Genomic DNA, 12,227 nt, shown 5'->3' with positions numbered 1-12,227 from the left:
GGAAAAGCCTGTGTTTCTGGATGTACTGCATGACCTGATACAGGCTGAAGAGCTCCACTGTAAATAATGATTCTAGTGTTCCGGATTCAGATACCGTAAAACTTCGGTGCCAATGACAAAATATACTCAACTTCACGGTCAGTCTGAGAGTCTTCAGTGTACACAAAGGTACTATCACAAAGTTCCTTGCGAAGATCAAGAAACTTACTGTGATAGAGCTTGTCTGGAGTAGAATCCTTAGGAAGTGAATGAAGTCCAAGGTGAACATGGGCTGCTGCACAAATGTCAAGGTGGTGAAGGGTTCACACCCATTGGGAAAAAGGCAGGTAGCAAGAAGTTAAGCTGCTGGAGCAATAGCCAAAAGCAAACTCCAGGAGGTAGCAGAGAAGAGGGATGCGCCCCATACTTGTGGTCAAAGGAGTCATCGAAGGAGGGGACACAGGATGGGTGGCCAGGCAGGGCAGACAAACAGCATGCATATCTGCTGAGGAGAAAATAACATCAGCATGACAGTGGTAGTTCGGCAGCTTCTACAAATATTTTCAGCGAGTAAAAGGTGCCAGTGGCCAAATGGATGGTGGATTATATTGTGACAGAGTAAGATGGACAGATGTGCGGATGCATAAATGAAACACCCGTAGTCTAGTTTTGAATGGACAAGGGACCGGTAAAAACAGAGGAGGGTAGTCCGATCTGTTCCCCAGGAAGTACTGACGAGGATAGGTAGGACACTGAGGGACCGTGTACAGTGGGCAGCCAGGTAAGACACATGGGAGTGCCAAGAAAGTTTCCTACTGAGCATGAGCCCCAGGAATTCCATAGTTTCAACGAATGGAAGAGTAACAGACCCAAGATGTAAAGATGGTGGAAGAAAGCAACTGTGCCACCAGAAATTCATACAAATGGTATTGTCAGTGGAAAAGTGAAAGCCATTATCGATGCTCCACGAGTAAAGATGATTGAGTCAATGATGAAGATGTCACTCAAGGAGATAACTCTGTGGAGAACTGCACTGGATGGCAATATCGTCAATGAAAATGGAGCCAGAGATGCCTGGCGGGGGTCAGGCCATAATAGGGTCAATGGTGATATCAAAGAGGATGATGCTTAGGATGGAACCCTGCGCATACCCTTTTCCTGGATAAGGTGACTGACAAGGCAGAACCCATACACACCTTGAAAACTCTGTCTTTTAAAAATCTGTGAAGGAAATGGGGCAGGCGGCCTCAGAAGCCCCACGTATACAGAGTATGGAGGGTACCAGTCCTCCTGCAAGTGTCATAGGCTTTCTCCAAATCAAAAAACATGGCCGCAGCCAGGTATGTCTGCAGAAAACCATTCATGACAGGGATTGACAAAGTGGCGAGATGGTCAAGTGCAGAATGGCGCACTCGAAATCCACATTGTGCAGCAGTTAGTAAATTGCGAGACTCTAGCCACCATACCAGCCAGGCATGAATGATACATTCCACCATTATGCAAACACAGGTGGTGCAAGAAATGGGTCAGTAGCTAGAAGGAAGGCGATTGTCCTTACCAGGCTTAGGTATGTGTATGACAGTGACTTCACACCAGCGACTGGAAAACATGTCCTCTGCCCTTGCCCATAAGAGAAAGGTTCTGCAACATCTGAATGTGAACATTGTCTGGCCCTGGGGTGGAGGATCGGAATGAAGTGAGAGCATGATCTAACTTCCTCATAATATAAGTGGTATTGTAGCACTCATGATTCTGAGGAGAGAAGGGTATCGCCCAAACCCCCTCCGCTCACTTCCGATGGATGAAGGCAGGATGACGGTGGGTGGAGTTCGAAATAGTGGTCCAAGGTGTTGGAGACAGGTTCTGGGCGAGCCCCAAAGGGGATGGTGCACATTAAAGACACCGAGCAGCAGGAAGGGATGAGGGAGCAGCCCAATAAGCCCTGGAGACATCGAATGACAGAGGGATATAAACGGCACAAAGAGAAAAGATGAAGTGAGGAAGGAAAAGTTGAACTGCATCAACTAGAAGACGGATATTCAGGAAAATAGTATGACTATTAATGTCTTCCCAGAACAGCAGCATGACTTCCCCACAAGAGGTAATACAGTACTTCAATTCCAAGAGCAACTGTAATTCCTCCATGTTGTATCTAAGGCCACAAATTGGAGGAGAGTCATGACAAGGAAAGGGGAGGATGCAAAAAATGAATGTGTGTCACCTCTGCGGTTGCCGAGCACCAGCCTTCAAAGACACTGCTACAGGGTGCATAGGCCAGAGGATCCTGTTCCATGAGATCTACAGAGGCATTAGCATTCTCCCTCGGTTGGTCTGTGAAGTCCAAGCAGAAAAACAGTGGCGGTGCGCACCAGGGACACCGAGGTCGGCCGAGTGAGGATATCATGTGGTGATACCACTGAAGAGGAGACTGTTTGCCTTTGTTTGATTTCTTGAAGCCTTTGTGATTGGCCAATGATGATGATTCGGGCTGGAGGGATGTAAAAAGTCTTCGTGGGGGTACTTCTTTCATTCTTTCCAGACTGCAGGTGATGTCGATGTGTGAGCAAAAATTTAGTGGCTTGTTGCACAGCTGGAGGAGAAGGACACAGGAATGCTGCTGTTACACTGGCCATTTTGCAACTGCTGTACTGAATTTAGGTCGCAAGTCTGCATGGCCATGTCCTTCGTGGAGTGAGATGTAGAAAAAACAATACAGTAAGTGCCATATGGAAAACTTCAGGACTTCCCACTAGCCAATAACTTCTGAGCGACAGGGTAAGGCACTTTTACCTTCACCCGGATCTCCCGTGTGGCCCACTCATCGAGATACATGGGACATACTTGGGAGGAGGCTGCATGGTCATCATTGCAATTGATGCCATGGGGAGAAGAAGGCAGAGCATCCCTACCACAAGTTATACATTTGGTCCAGAGTCAACATGACATATGAGTGTGGTTGTAACAATGACACTGGTAGCAGCGCATTGGATTCAGAATGTATGGTCTGAATGTGATAACTTCATAGCCTGCTTTGATGCCTGATGGAAGCACTGCTCTATCAAATGTGAGAAAAAGAATGCGCCTATCTTTTTCATCACCCAATGGACTGCAATGACACGCTGATCAGAGAGATAAGTTTGGATTTCTACCTCGGTGAGACCATCGAGCCGCCTAGTGTAAATAACACCAGCGAAGAATTCAGCATTCGATGGGCCTCGACATGAACAGGATTGCAGTGGAGGAGTGCGCTTGAGAATCACACGTAGACTCCAAAAGCAAAGACCCTTTGTGTAAGTGAGAGCAGGATTTCACAGGGCCAGCAATTACATCGACATCTTTCTGAATAATAAACGGATACCATCTCAAAGGACTGACCATCTTCAGTACGCAAAACCACAAGGAATTGAGGTGCAGAAAGAACAAACAAACAGTGGAGACACTGTTCTAATGTCAGGCTACAGAAAATGCAGAACACATTCCCAAAAACATCCCAGACATGTTCCCCAAGGGAGGGGAAAAAGAATAGCAAGATGATAGACATGCAGCATGCAAATGAAAAGATGCTGCAGAGGCTGGGGCTCCTTGGTAGCCAAGCACAAACTCGTCTAAGAGTGGTGAATCCCCTGGGGAGGGAAGAGGGGGGGAGAATTATGACATATATTGCCTAGGTGCTCATTTTTCTTTTTCCAATCGTCATAAGTGGTTTATTTTACACCAGGAGAAAGAACAAAAGGGATAATTGCAGTTCTTTTTGTAGGATGTGCAATTCAACCAGTGTAGTGTCACATTTTAGGTTGCTGATTATGTGACCCCAAAAGTCCCAAACCCGATATATTTCATTTAGTATTCTTATTCCATGTACATTTCTCTTCCTGATATGAATGAAGGTAGGATAAGATGTGTTTGGAGTGACCACTATTGACTTTACTTTGTTCCATTTTCTTTCCCTCCTTTGCAAGCTTTGGGAAAGTAGCATATGCAACATTTGCTGCATCTTTGCACGAGTATGATTTTGAGCTTTATTCTGCTGCCTTCCTCTGTTGTTACTTTGTTACTACACTAACCTTTTGAACAGTTTTCTTGGGGGGTGGTTTTGAGTTTTGCAGTAAATGAGGCAGGTTTTAATGTTTTATAAACTGTTATTTTTCCAGAAAAGCAAATTCGCCTACTTGTCTTCAGCTTTTAATTTGTATTTGAGCGGCAAACACTGGAAAGGCTGCTCCAAACATAAAGATTACTTGAGAAATTAATAAGCAGACCAGACAACAAAAATCAGTCACCCTAGCAGACACCATGTGAATGCCACATAAGACCAGCTCTGTCCACAATAATGGCCTCAATTTGGAGAAGAACATTATCTAAAGGTTTCTTTACATATGCCATACTTAACTAATGACACTTTATGCAAGGCTACCAAATTTGTCTGATGTTATCAGACATTTTCTGTGCGATTAGAACAGGGTGATTCAGTGGGTCAGTAAAGATACAACAGGGTGCCCAATTGTTCAGCAAACCTGTTAAGTATGCATGGAGTCTGTGAACAAGGCTGTTGTCACAGTGGAAGTGAGGAATGACCACAGTATACTTATCACAAAGGCTCAGAGGAAAGAACACCACTTAGTCACTGAGAATGTTTGAATAAACACATTGGCTCATAATAAATGAAAAGCACCAGTTTGCTTGTGTTCTACAATATTACTTTTATTGTGTTAACCGATTTTCGGCTTATAAGGCCTTGAAGCCGAAAACTGGTTAACACAATAATAGTAATATTGTAGAACAAAAGCAAACTGGTGCTTTTCACTTATTATAATATTGTTCTACCAAGAACCGACAGAAGATTTTGTTAACATTAGTTCATGTTTATGACAACTTGAATGAGCAATCCCAAGTGCACATAAAATACTCTGAAACATCGCAGAGTCACCACCAGAATCCACACTATCCACATAATGTGGGTTGAATATCTCACTGGGACATTGGCACATTTGATACCACCCACAATTGGAAAGAGGCAAAAATCACAATTCTTTAGGACACTCAACGCACCTCCAATCACCTGCTGACCATTTTCTGTGTTGTTTGGCGCACTGAAGCCTTGCTGCTTTATGCGCTGCTATCTACATCTACATCCATATTCTGCAAACTACCACGAAGTGCATGGCACAAGGTACATCACATTGTGCCAGTTATTAGGATTTTTTCCCATTAAATTCAGCTACAGAGCAAGGGAAGAATGATTGTCTGAATGCCTCTGTGCAGGCTATTCTATTACTCTAATCTTGTCCTCACAATCCCTATGTCAAGGATCCACAGGGGTTGTAGTATATTCCCAGAGTAATCGTTTAAAGCTGCTTCTTGAAACTTTGTCACTAGACTTTCCTGGGATACTTTATGCCTATCTTCAATCTCCTTTGTAGACTGATTGCAGTTCTCCAGTATTTTACCGATAAACCGAAGTCTACCACCTGCTTTACCCACAACTGAGCCTATGTAATCATTCCATTTCGTATCTCTACAACGTATTACACCCAAGTATTTGTATAAGCTGGCCAACTCACCGATATTATAGTCACAGGATACCACTTTTTTGTTTGTTTGGTGAAGTGCACAATTTTACATTTTTAAACATTTAAAGCAAGTTGCCAATCTTTGCACCATTTTGAAATCTTATCAAGATCTGACTGAATATTTATGCATCTCCTTTCAGACAGTGCTTCATTACAGATAACTGCATCATCTGTGATAAGTCTGAGGTTACTACCGATATTTCCCACAAGGTCATTAACGTAAAACATACTTCCCTGGGGCGCACTCAAAGTTACTTCTACATTTGAACATGACTCTCCATCCAAGATAACACAATGCATTCTCCCTACCAAAAAGTCCTCAACCCAGTCACAAATTTCACTTGATACTCCAGCTGATCAAACTTTAACAATAGGCTTAGATACAGCACCGAGTCAAATTATTTTCAGAAATCAAGAAATACTGCATCTACCTGACTGCCTTGATCCACACTTTCAGTATGTCATGAGAAAAGAGCGAGTTTGGTTTCACATGAATGATGTTTCAGAACCTGCCCTCATTGGTATGCAGGAGGTCATTCCGTTCAAGATACCTCATTTGTCAAAGCCCAGAATGTGTGTTAAGATTCTACTACAAGTCAAAGTCAAGGATATTGGGCAGTAGTTTTGTGGGTCACTTCTACTACCCTTCTTGTAGAAGGGCGTGGCCTGCGTTTTCTTCCATCTGCTGGGCATGGTTTTCTGTTCGAGGGGTCTACGATAGATTATAGTTAGAAAAGGGGCTAACTCTCCCACAAATTCATAACAGAATCTTATCAGAATTCCATCGGGCCTTGGAGCTTCGTTCAGTTTTAATGATTTCAGCTGTTTCTTAACACCACTGCTATAAAGTACTAGACTCCAAATGTCCAACACACAAAGTTGTGTTAGCAATGTTCACATGGGATGTGGTTGAAAAAGACCTGCATTCACTGACAGCAGCAATTCCTGTCAAGACATGACACCAATCTCTAGTGCTCGTTAGGATTAGTCCTTGTGCCAGGTTACACATGTGTGAGTGTTATGTCATTCCCTGCATTATCTGTCAAAGTAAACAGAAGACTTGGCCAGTGCCTTTACACTCCAAAGAAACGAGATGAGTAAGTAAGTAATAGCATACAGCCTGTTACTCTTAAAAGTTGAGCACTATATGCTACACATTTATATGCCAATGCCCTGCATAGCACTATAATAGACTGGCACTTTTGAATGACCAGACTCGTCAGATACTATAATTACCACAATTTACTGGCAGTATAATATGTATGTATTCATATCTGTGTAAATAAACTGTTCAGCACTTTAATTATTATCCTTCATTTCCTCATTTTTAGAAACCACTGCACATCTGCTGGAGCTTTCGGTTTTAGCTTGGCAGCCAGTTGTAATGGACCTCGCATTATTCACTGCCACCAGATGCAAAGTTATTTGGTTTTTGAGTGCAAAAGGCATTTAATCAACCGACATTCATTGACACTTGATGGAAGTGTATGGAGAGACATGTATGAATGTCAAAAATGTCCACAACTGATGTAGAGTGTTTGCAGGGGATCATATTGAAATTCATGACGAGGAAGGAAAAGAGACATCACCAATTCTCAAAGAGACAATAGCAAAGGTTGAACAAATTGTGCTTCAAGATCAACAGGTCTGTCTGGATGAGCTCTGCAATATTGTTCTTGAGGTTTCTAGAAGCACCATTCACCAGCCTTTGACTGACGTGTTGAAATTTTGGAAGCTGTGTGAAAGATGAGTCCCAAGAACTCTGACAGAAGATCGCAAATGGCAGTGTGTTGAAACTTCCCACCAATTTCTTCAACGGTACACAGACGACAAGGGCAATCTTTTTGATTCAATATTCAGGGTGATGAAACCTGGGCTTTCCACTTCAAACCCAGGACCAAACAACAGTCATGTGAGTGGCAGCATTCTGGTTCTCCCAAGTCACAAAAATTCAAAACAAAGCTGCCTGCCAGTAAAGTCACAGCAACTGTGTTTTGGGATCAAAGGGGCACACTGTTGGTTGACTTCACAGTTCTTGGGACAGTAAAAAATGCCAACAGGTATGGCAAGGCAGGTTATTCAGAACCAAAGAAGAGGAACGTTGAGCAAGAGCATCAACTGCCCCCACGACAATGTTTGCCTCCAAATTGCCCATCAAACTGTGGATCTTCTGCAACAGTTTGGATGGGATATCATCACACATCCACCCCGTAGTCCAGACTTAGTGCCCAATGACTACCACTTTTCTCCCAAGTTGAAAGAAAATTTGGCTGGTAGGTGCTTTACTGATGACGAGGAGAAAATGAAGTCTGACGTTTCTTCAATAGCATGGTGGCAGGATGGTACAACATAGGCATGCAAAAGATGCTACAGCATTTACAAAAATGCATCGACTGAAATGGCAATTATGTGGAAATATAGAAAAATGTTCAACCTTGAAAACTATGTACAATTTAGTGTACATAAATGTTTCTTTATACTTTTTAAAGAACTGGAGACCTTACTTTTGGAATCACCCTCGTAATTAACATTCTCTTTTTGACACTATTTTATCTTGTTCATACATGATAACTCATTCATTTTGGCAACTTTTAGAAACAAATTCTACATACAGAACATTTTTTTTTAGAATTCTGTGTGACATTTGTACATTCTCACAATGTTAGTACTTCCTTGTATGATTGATTATATAGCCAAAATTGCTGACTAATAACATATTTATCGATAATGTCAACGAGATTTTTATTGTGTGCTCTTTGCTACTTTCCCTTTGGGCTAAACACTCCAGTTTCACTTATCTTCGCACTGTGTCCTTCTGGCTTAATTTGCACACCATCAGCTCACTTTGCTTTAACACTTTATTTGCACAGTGCACCACCTTTTCCACCACCTTGTCATCTATTTCTCCTCCTCATCCATAACAATTTTAGTTACAACAGCAAACCACCACAGCTGCCATGAAGCCATTCTCCATACTCATTTTCTGAGCTTGTACTGTTAGGTAGTAACAGACATCATTCTGAACTGAAGTGTTGGTTGGGTTTTTTGGGGGAAGAGACCAAACACCGAGGTCATCAGTCTCATCGGATTAGGGAAGGACGGGGAAGGAAGTCGGTCGTACCCTTTCAAAGGAACCATCCAGGCATTTGCCTGGAGCGATTTAGGGAAATCACGGAAAACCTAAATCAGGATGGCCAGAAGCGGGATTGAACCGTCATCCTCTCGAATGCGAGTCCAGTGTGCAAAACACTGCGCCACCTCGTTCACTGAACAGAAGTGTTGCATTGTCTAATCATGTGACCACCACTGCCCTTTCCACAACTTGTGTCAATTGTGGAAAGTCACTGGACAACCTAGTACTAGTTTTATAACATCTACAGCACCACAAATTGACAAATGTGCTCTTTTAAGGGTCGACTAATATTTTATCTGGTGAGCTTACATATCACTGGTTATGAGCATTCATTCAGTTCCTCATTTGTCCACCTGAATCTTATTTTGACATGATGCTTTGCTTATGACCAGGATGTAGAAGATAACTGAAGAAACGCAATTGACACATTGCTTAACATTGCAAGGCCAAAGAGTTGGCCTTTATTATAAAATTAAATGTGTGCTGTGAACAGCAGCGCTGTTCACATTTTGACTCCTCTAGTACTGCGGCCCAGTTCACACTATATTATTAGTTCTGTTCCATAATGCCAAGCTAATTTTGTTTATATCTCTTGACAATACCACTTTGCCTTTATTGTACACAGATATATTATAAATGGAACTGAAGATACTCACTGTGAATTAAAATCAATAGTCTGACAACAATTTTTGTTTTTATAGACTGGAATTAAAGAAACAAACTTTATAAAATTAAAATTCTAAGTCCAAAAACACTCTTGCAAGACATCTGTTCAAAACAAACATCACTCTTCAATTACCTTAGCTGAAGCGTGAATATGACAGACATTAAAGTTGGGTGGCCTCAAGTATGTGTGGGAGCATTACAAGAATACTGATGAAAAACTACACAGATGCCATGTCAAACATTCAAAATCATGTTGATTAGGTCTATTATCTTTTGCAGTGTTTGAAATTCAGTGCCGACCGGTGTGGCCGTGCGGTTAAAGGCGCTTCAGTCTGGAACCGCGTGACCGCTACGGTCGCAAGTTCGAATCCTGCCTCGGGCATGGATGTGTGTGATGCCCTTAGGTTAGTTAGGTTTAATTAGTTCTGAGTTCTAGGGGACTGATGACCTCAGAAGTTAAGTCGCATAGTGCTCAGAGCCATTTGAACCATTTGAAATTCAGCTTTCAAATATATATTTCTTTCTGAATCCTAGTGATCATAGCTGTTGATAGCCCCTCAAAATGCAGAAAATTGGTTGCTTGCTCTCTTCCTGAATAGCGTTGATAGTGGTTTCGATTATATTGGCAACTTAACACCACAAAGAAGCCATTTAGAAACATTCTGCAATGAGCAAATCTTACTGTTTCAATCATAACAGCATTAAAGATGGCTTAAAGTGTCATTTTAAGATACAGGAAATAATTGTCATTGCCAGTAGCAGGTTTACCAAGAGTAACCACTACACAACACGACTCGTATAGCTTGAGCAAAACAAGCCAACTCTCGGCGTGGTGGCTGATGGGAGGCGTTACTCATATTACTCAGTTATAATCAGTCCCATCAGTCGTTGCACTAAGTGTCAAGTTAGTTAGGTGGATGACAGCAGCAGATCTCTGGTAGTGTTGTCTTCCTCATGGCAATGCAGCCACATTCATTTCAGTGTGGGATCGGCAGCAGCATTATAAATGGAACACAAATGGATAGAGCACTGTGCTCTTTGCAGATTAATCTCTCATCAAATGTCAGAATGATTACCAGTGTACTTAACAATCACAAGAATATAAAGTAAAAACATCAGTTTGGTAATGAAAGGGTCCTGGTGGAGATGCATTTTGACTGCAGGCACTTCACATGTCCATTGGTGAACAGAGGAATACCAATGACATCCAAAAGTATAGATAAGAAGTAACGAAATAACATTACTGACTTCAGAAATGCAGTTAATTCCAAACATCCTCTTCATATATAAAAATACCTTTCTACTTCAAACTTCCCTGGTGAACAAAATTTTCAATGGTGAAGAATCTACCAAACAGACAACCCAGTGTGATTGATCTCTTCACAACCTCTGCGCAGCTCCTAACCAGAAAGAGTATTCAATTGCCAAAAGAGAGATCTCACAGAGAAAATGCTACATCTTTGTCAACAACTTGTGGCTGCCAGTGCTTCCAATAAACCCTACTAACTATTTCATTACTAAATTTTTCCAGTTTTGTTACTTGAAAAAATTAAATATCTTCAGATTCACCATTTTCATTCCTTGTTTCGGACATTTATGAGCGTCAAAAATCTGTCTATAAACCCACCAACAATCTTTCCATGAATTATCGACTGAAAAGTTCGCCGAGCTGACACACAGCTAAAAATATTGAATTTCTGTAGATTCAAATGAAAATACTAACTACCAAATATTATCTAGAATAAGGACTGCGAACTTCAGCTGCCATATAACAAGCAACGGTGTTCATAGAAGGTATTTACATCAAGCAGCAAAATGTTAGGAGCACACCGGGCTTATTTTCCTGTCATTCTGTTAGCAGCGTCACAGTGCACTTCTGTCGCTTCAGTGCTATTTTTCTACATATAGGCTATTGCGCAGCAGATGATCATAACTGTCAACCTAGGTGATTTTTGCAACCGTGTGTACGTGCAACTAAACACGATCTCTCAGACTTCAGTTTTCGCCGTTCAGTAACACAGATGGTGAATCTGTAATCTTATATACGGCGCGCTAGCCGGTCTGATATTTTATGTTTGCATTAGAGAACTGCTATAGAAGGGGAAAAACTGTGTGTGCATACCCTTTTTATTTGCATCAGAGGTAAACCATTCATACAAACTTGATATGATCGCGTGTGGAATTGCTCCTTGCATTACATTCACAAACAGTTTCAAGCAAAAATGATATGTCATACCAAACAAAACAAACATAAACAAACTCTTACCAGCTACTTCAAATGTCCTTATATTTGTTGTACGGGCCCAGACTAATTGCCGAGTTTCCCGTCGAAGCATTAGTGTTTTCCTTTCTGGTCGCTTGCGCTGGAAAAACTTTGTTACCACCGTTCCTCGTTCAAGCTGACTAATTATCTGCTCGGTTTCCGTGATCATGCTGCCTAAGGGAGTACCATTTGGCATACCCAACAAAGCCATGATTAATTGTAAAATAGCACGCTACTACTTGGCAACACGCTTCGTGATGGTACCATTAAAAGCATTAAAATCGTCTCTCACAACACTTGAGGAAACCGCGAAGGAAACTTATCACCAGGTCTTCAGCGTCCTACGAAAAAATATCCATTTTTCAGTTCTTTTGTACTCAGTCTGAACCGTAGCAGCATGTTCTGAGATAACCACATTCCGTATGTTTTCCTGGTTCCTGACAGTCAGTCAGCACATGTCAACACCTTTACAGCCATCGACCTGACAGTTCTACTTTCATACTATCATGCTTTTCGCACCATCGCTACTCTACCCCGGAAATTTGTAAACATCTTTGGCAATGCAACAAAAGAGCAGCAATGTTATTGTTGAAGAGGTGGCAGCACTATTCGGTGT

The 12,227-nt window shown here is 41.8% G+C and overlaps 1 protein-coding gene across 1 annotated transcript in view; it reads right to left on the bottom strand.

Annotated features, from left to right (window-relative positions):
- The window catches only part of LOC126188939 (1-phosphatidylinositol 4,5-bisphosphate phosphodiesterase gamma-1-like), a 240,376-nt gene extending 228,295 nt beyond the window's left edge, over positions 1-12,081 (bottom strand). Inside the window, 1 exon segment of the mRNA XM_049930682.1 lies at positions 11,615-12,081. Coding sequence (XP_049786639.1) covers positions 11,615-11,822 — 208 coding nt within the window. The 5' untranslated portion in view covers positions 11,823-12,081.
- Positions 12,082-12,227: the final 146 nt, after the last annotated feature.

Source organism: Schistocerca cancellata, chromosome 5 (assembly GCF_023864275.1).
Source record: "Schistocerca cancellata isolate TAMUIC-IGC-003103 chromosome 5, iqSchCanc2.1, whole genome shotgun sequence".
NCBI classification, from domain to species: domain Eukaryota; kingdom Metazoa; phylum Arthropoda; class Insecta; order Orthoptera; family Acrididae; genus Schistocerca; species Schistocerca cancellata.
This window is presented reverse-complemented; position numbering and strand designations above follow the sequence as displayed.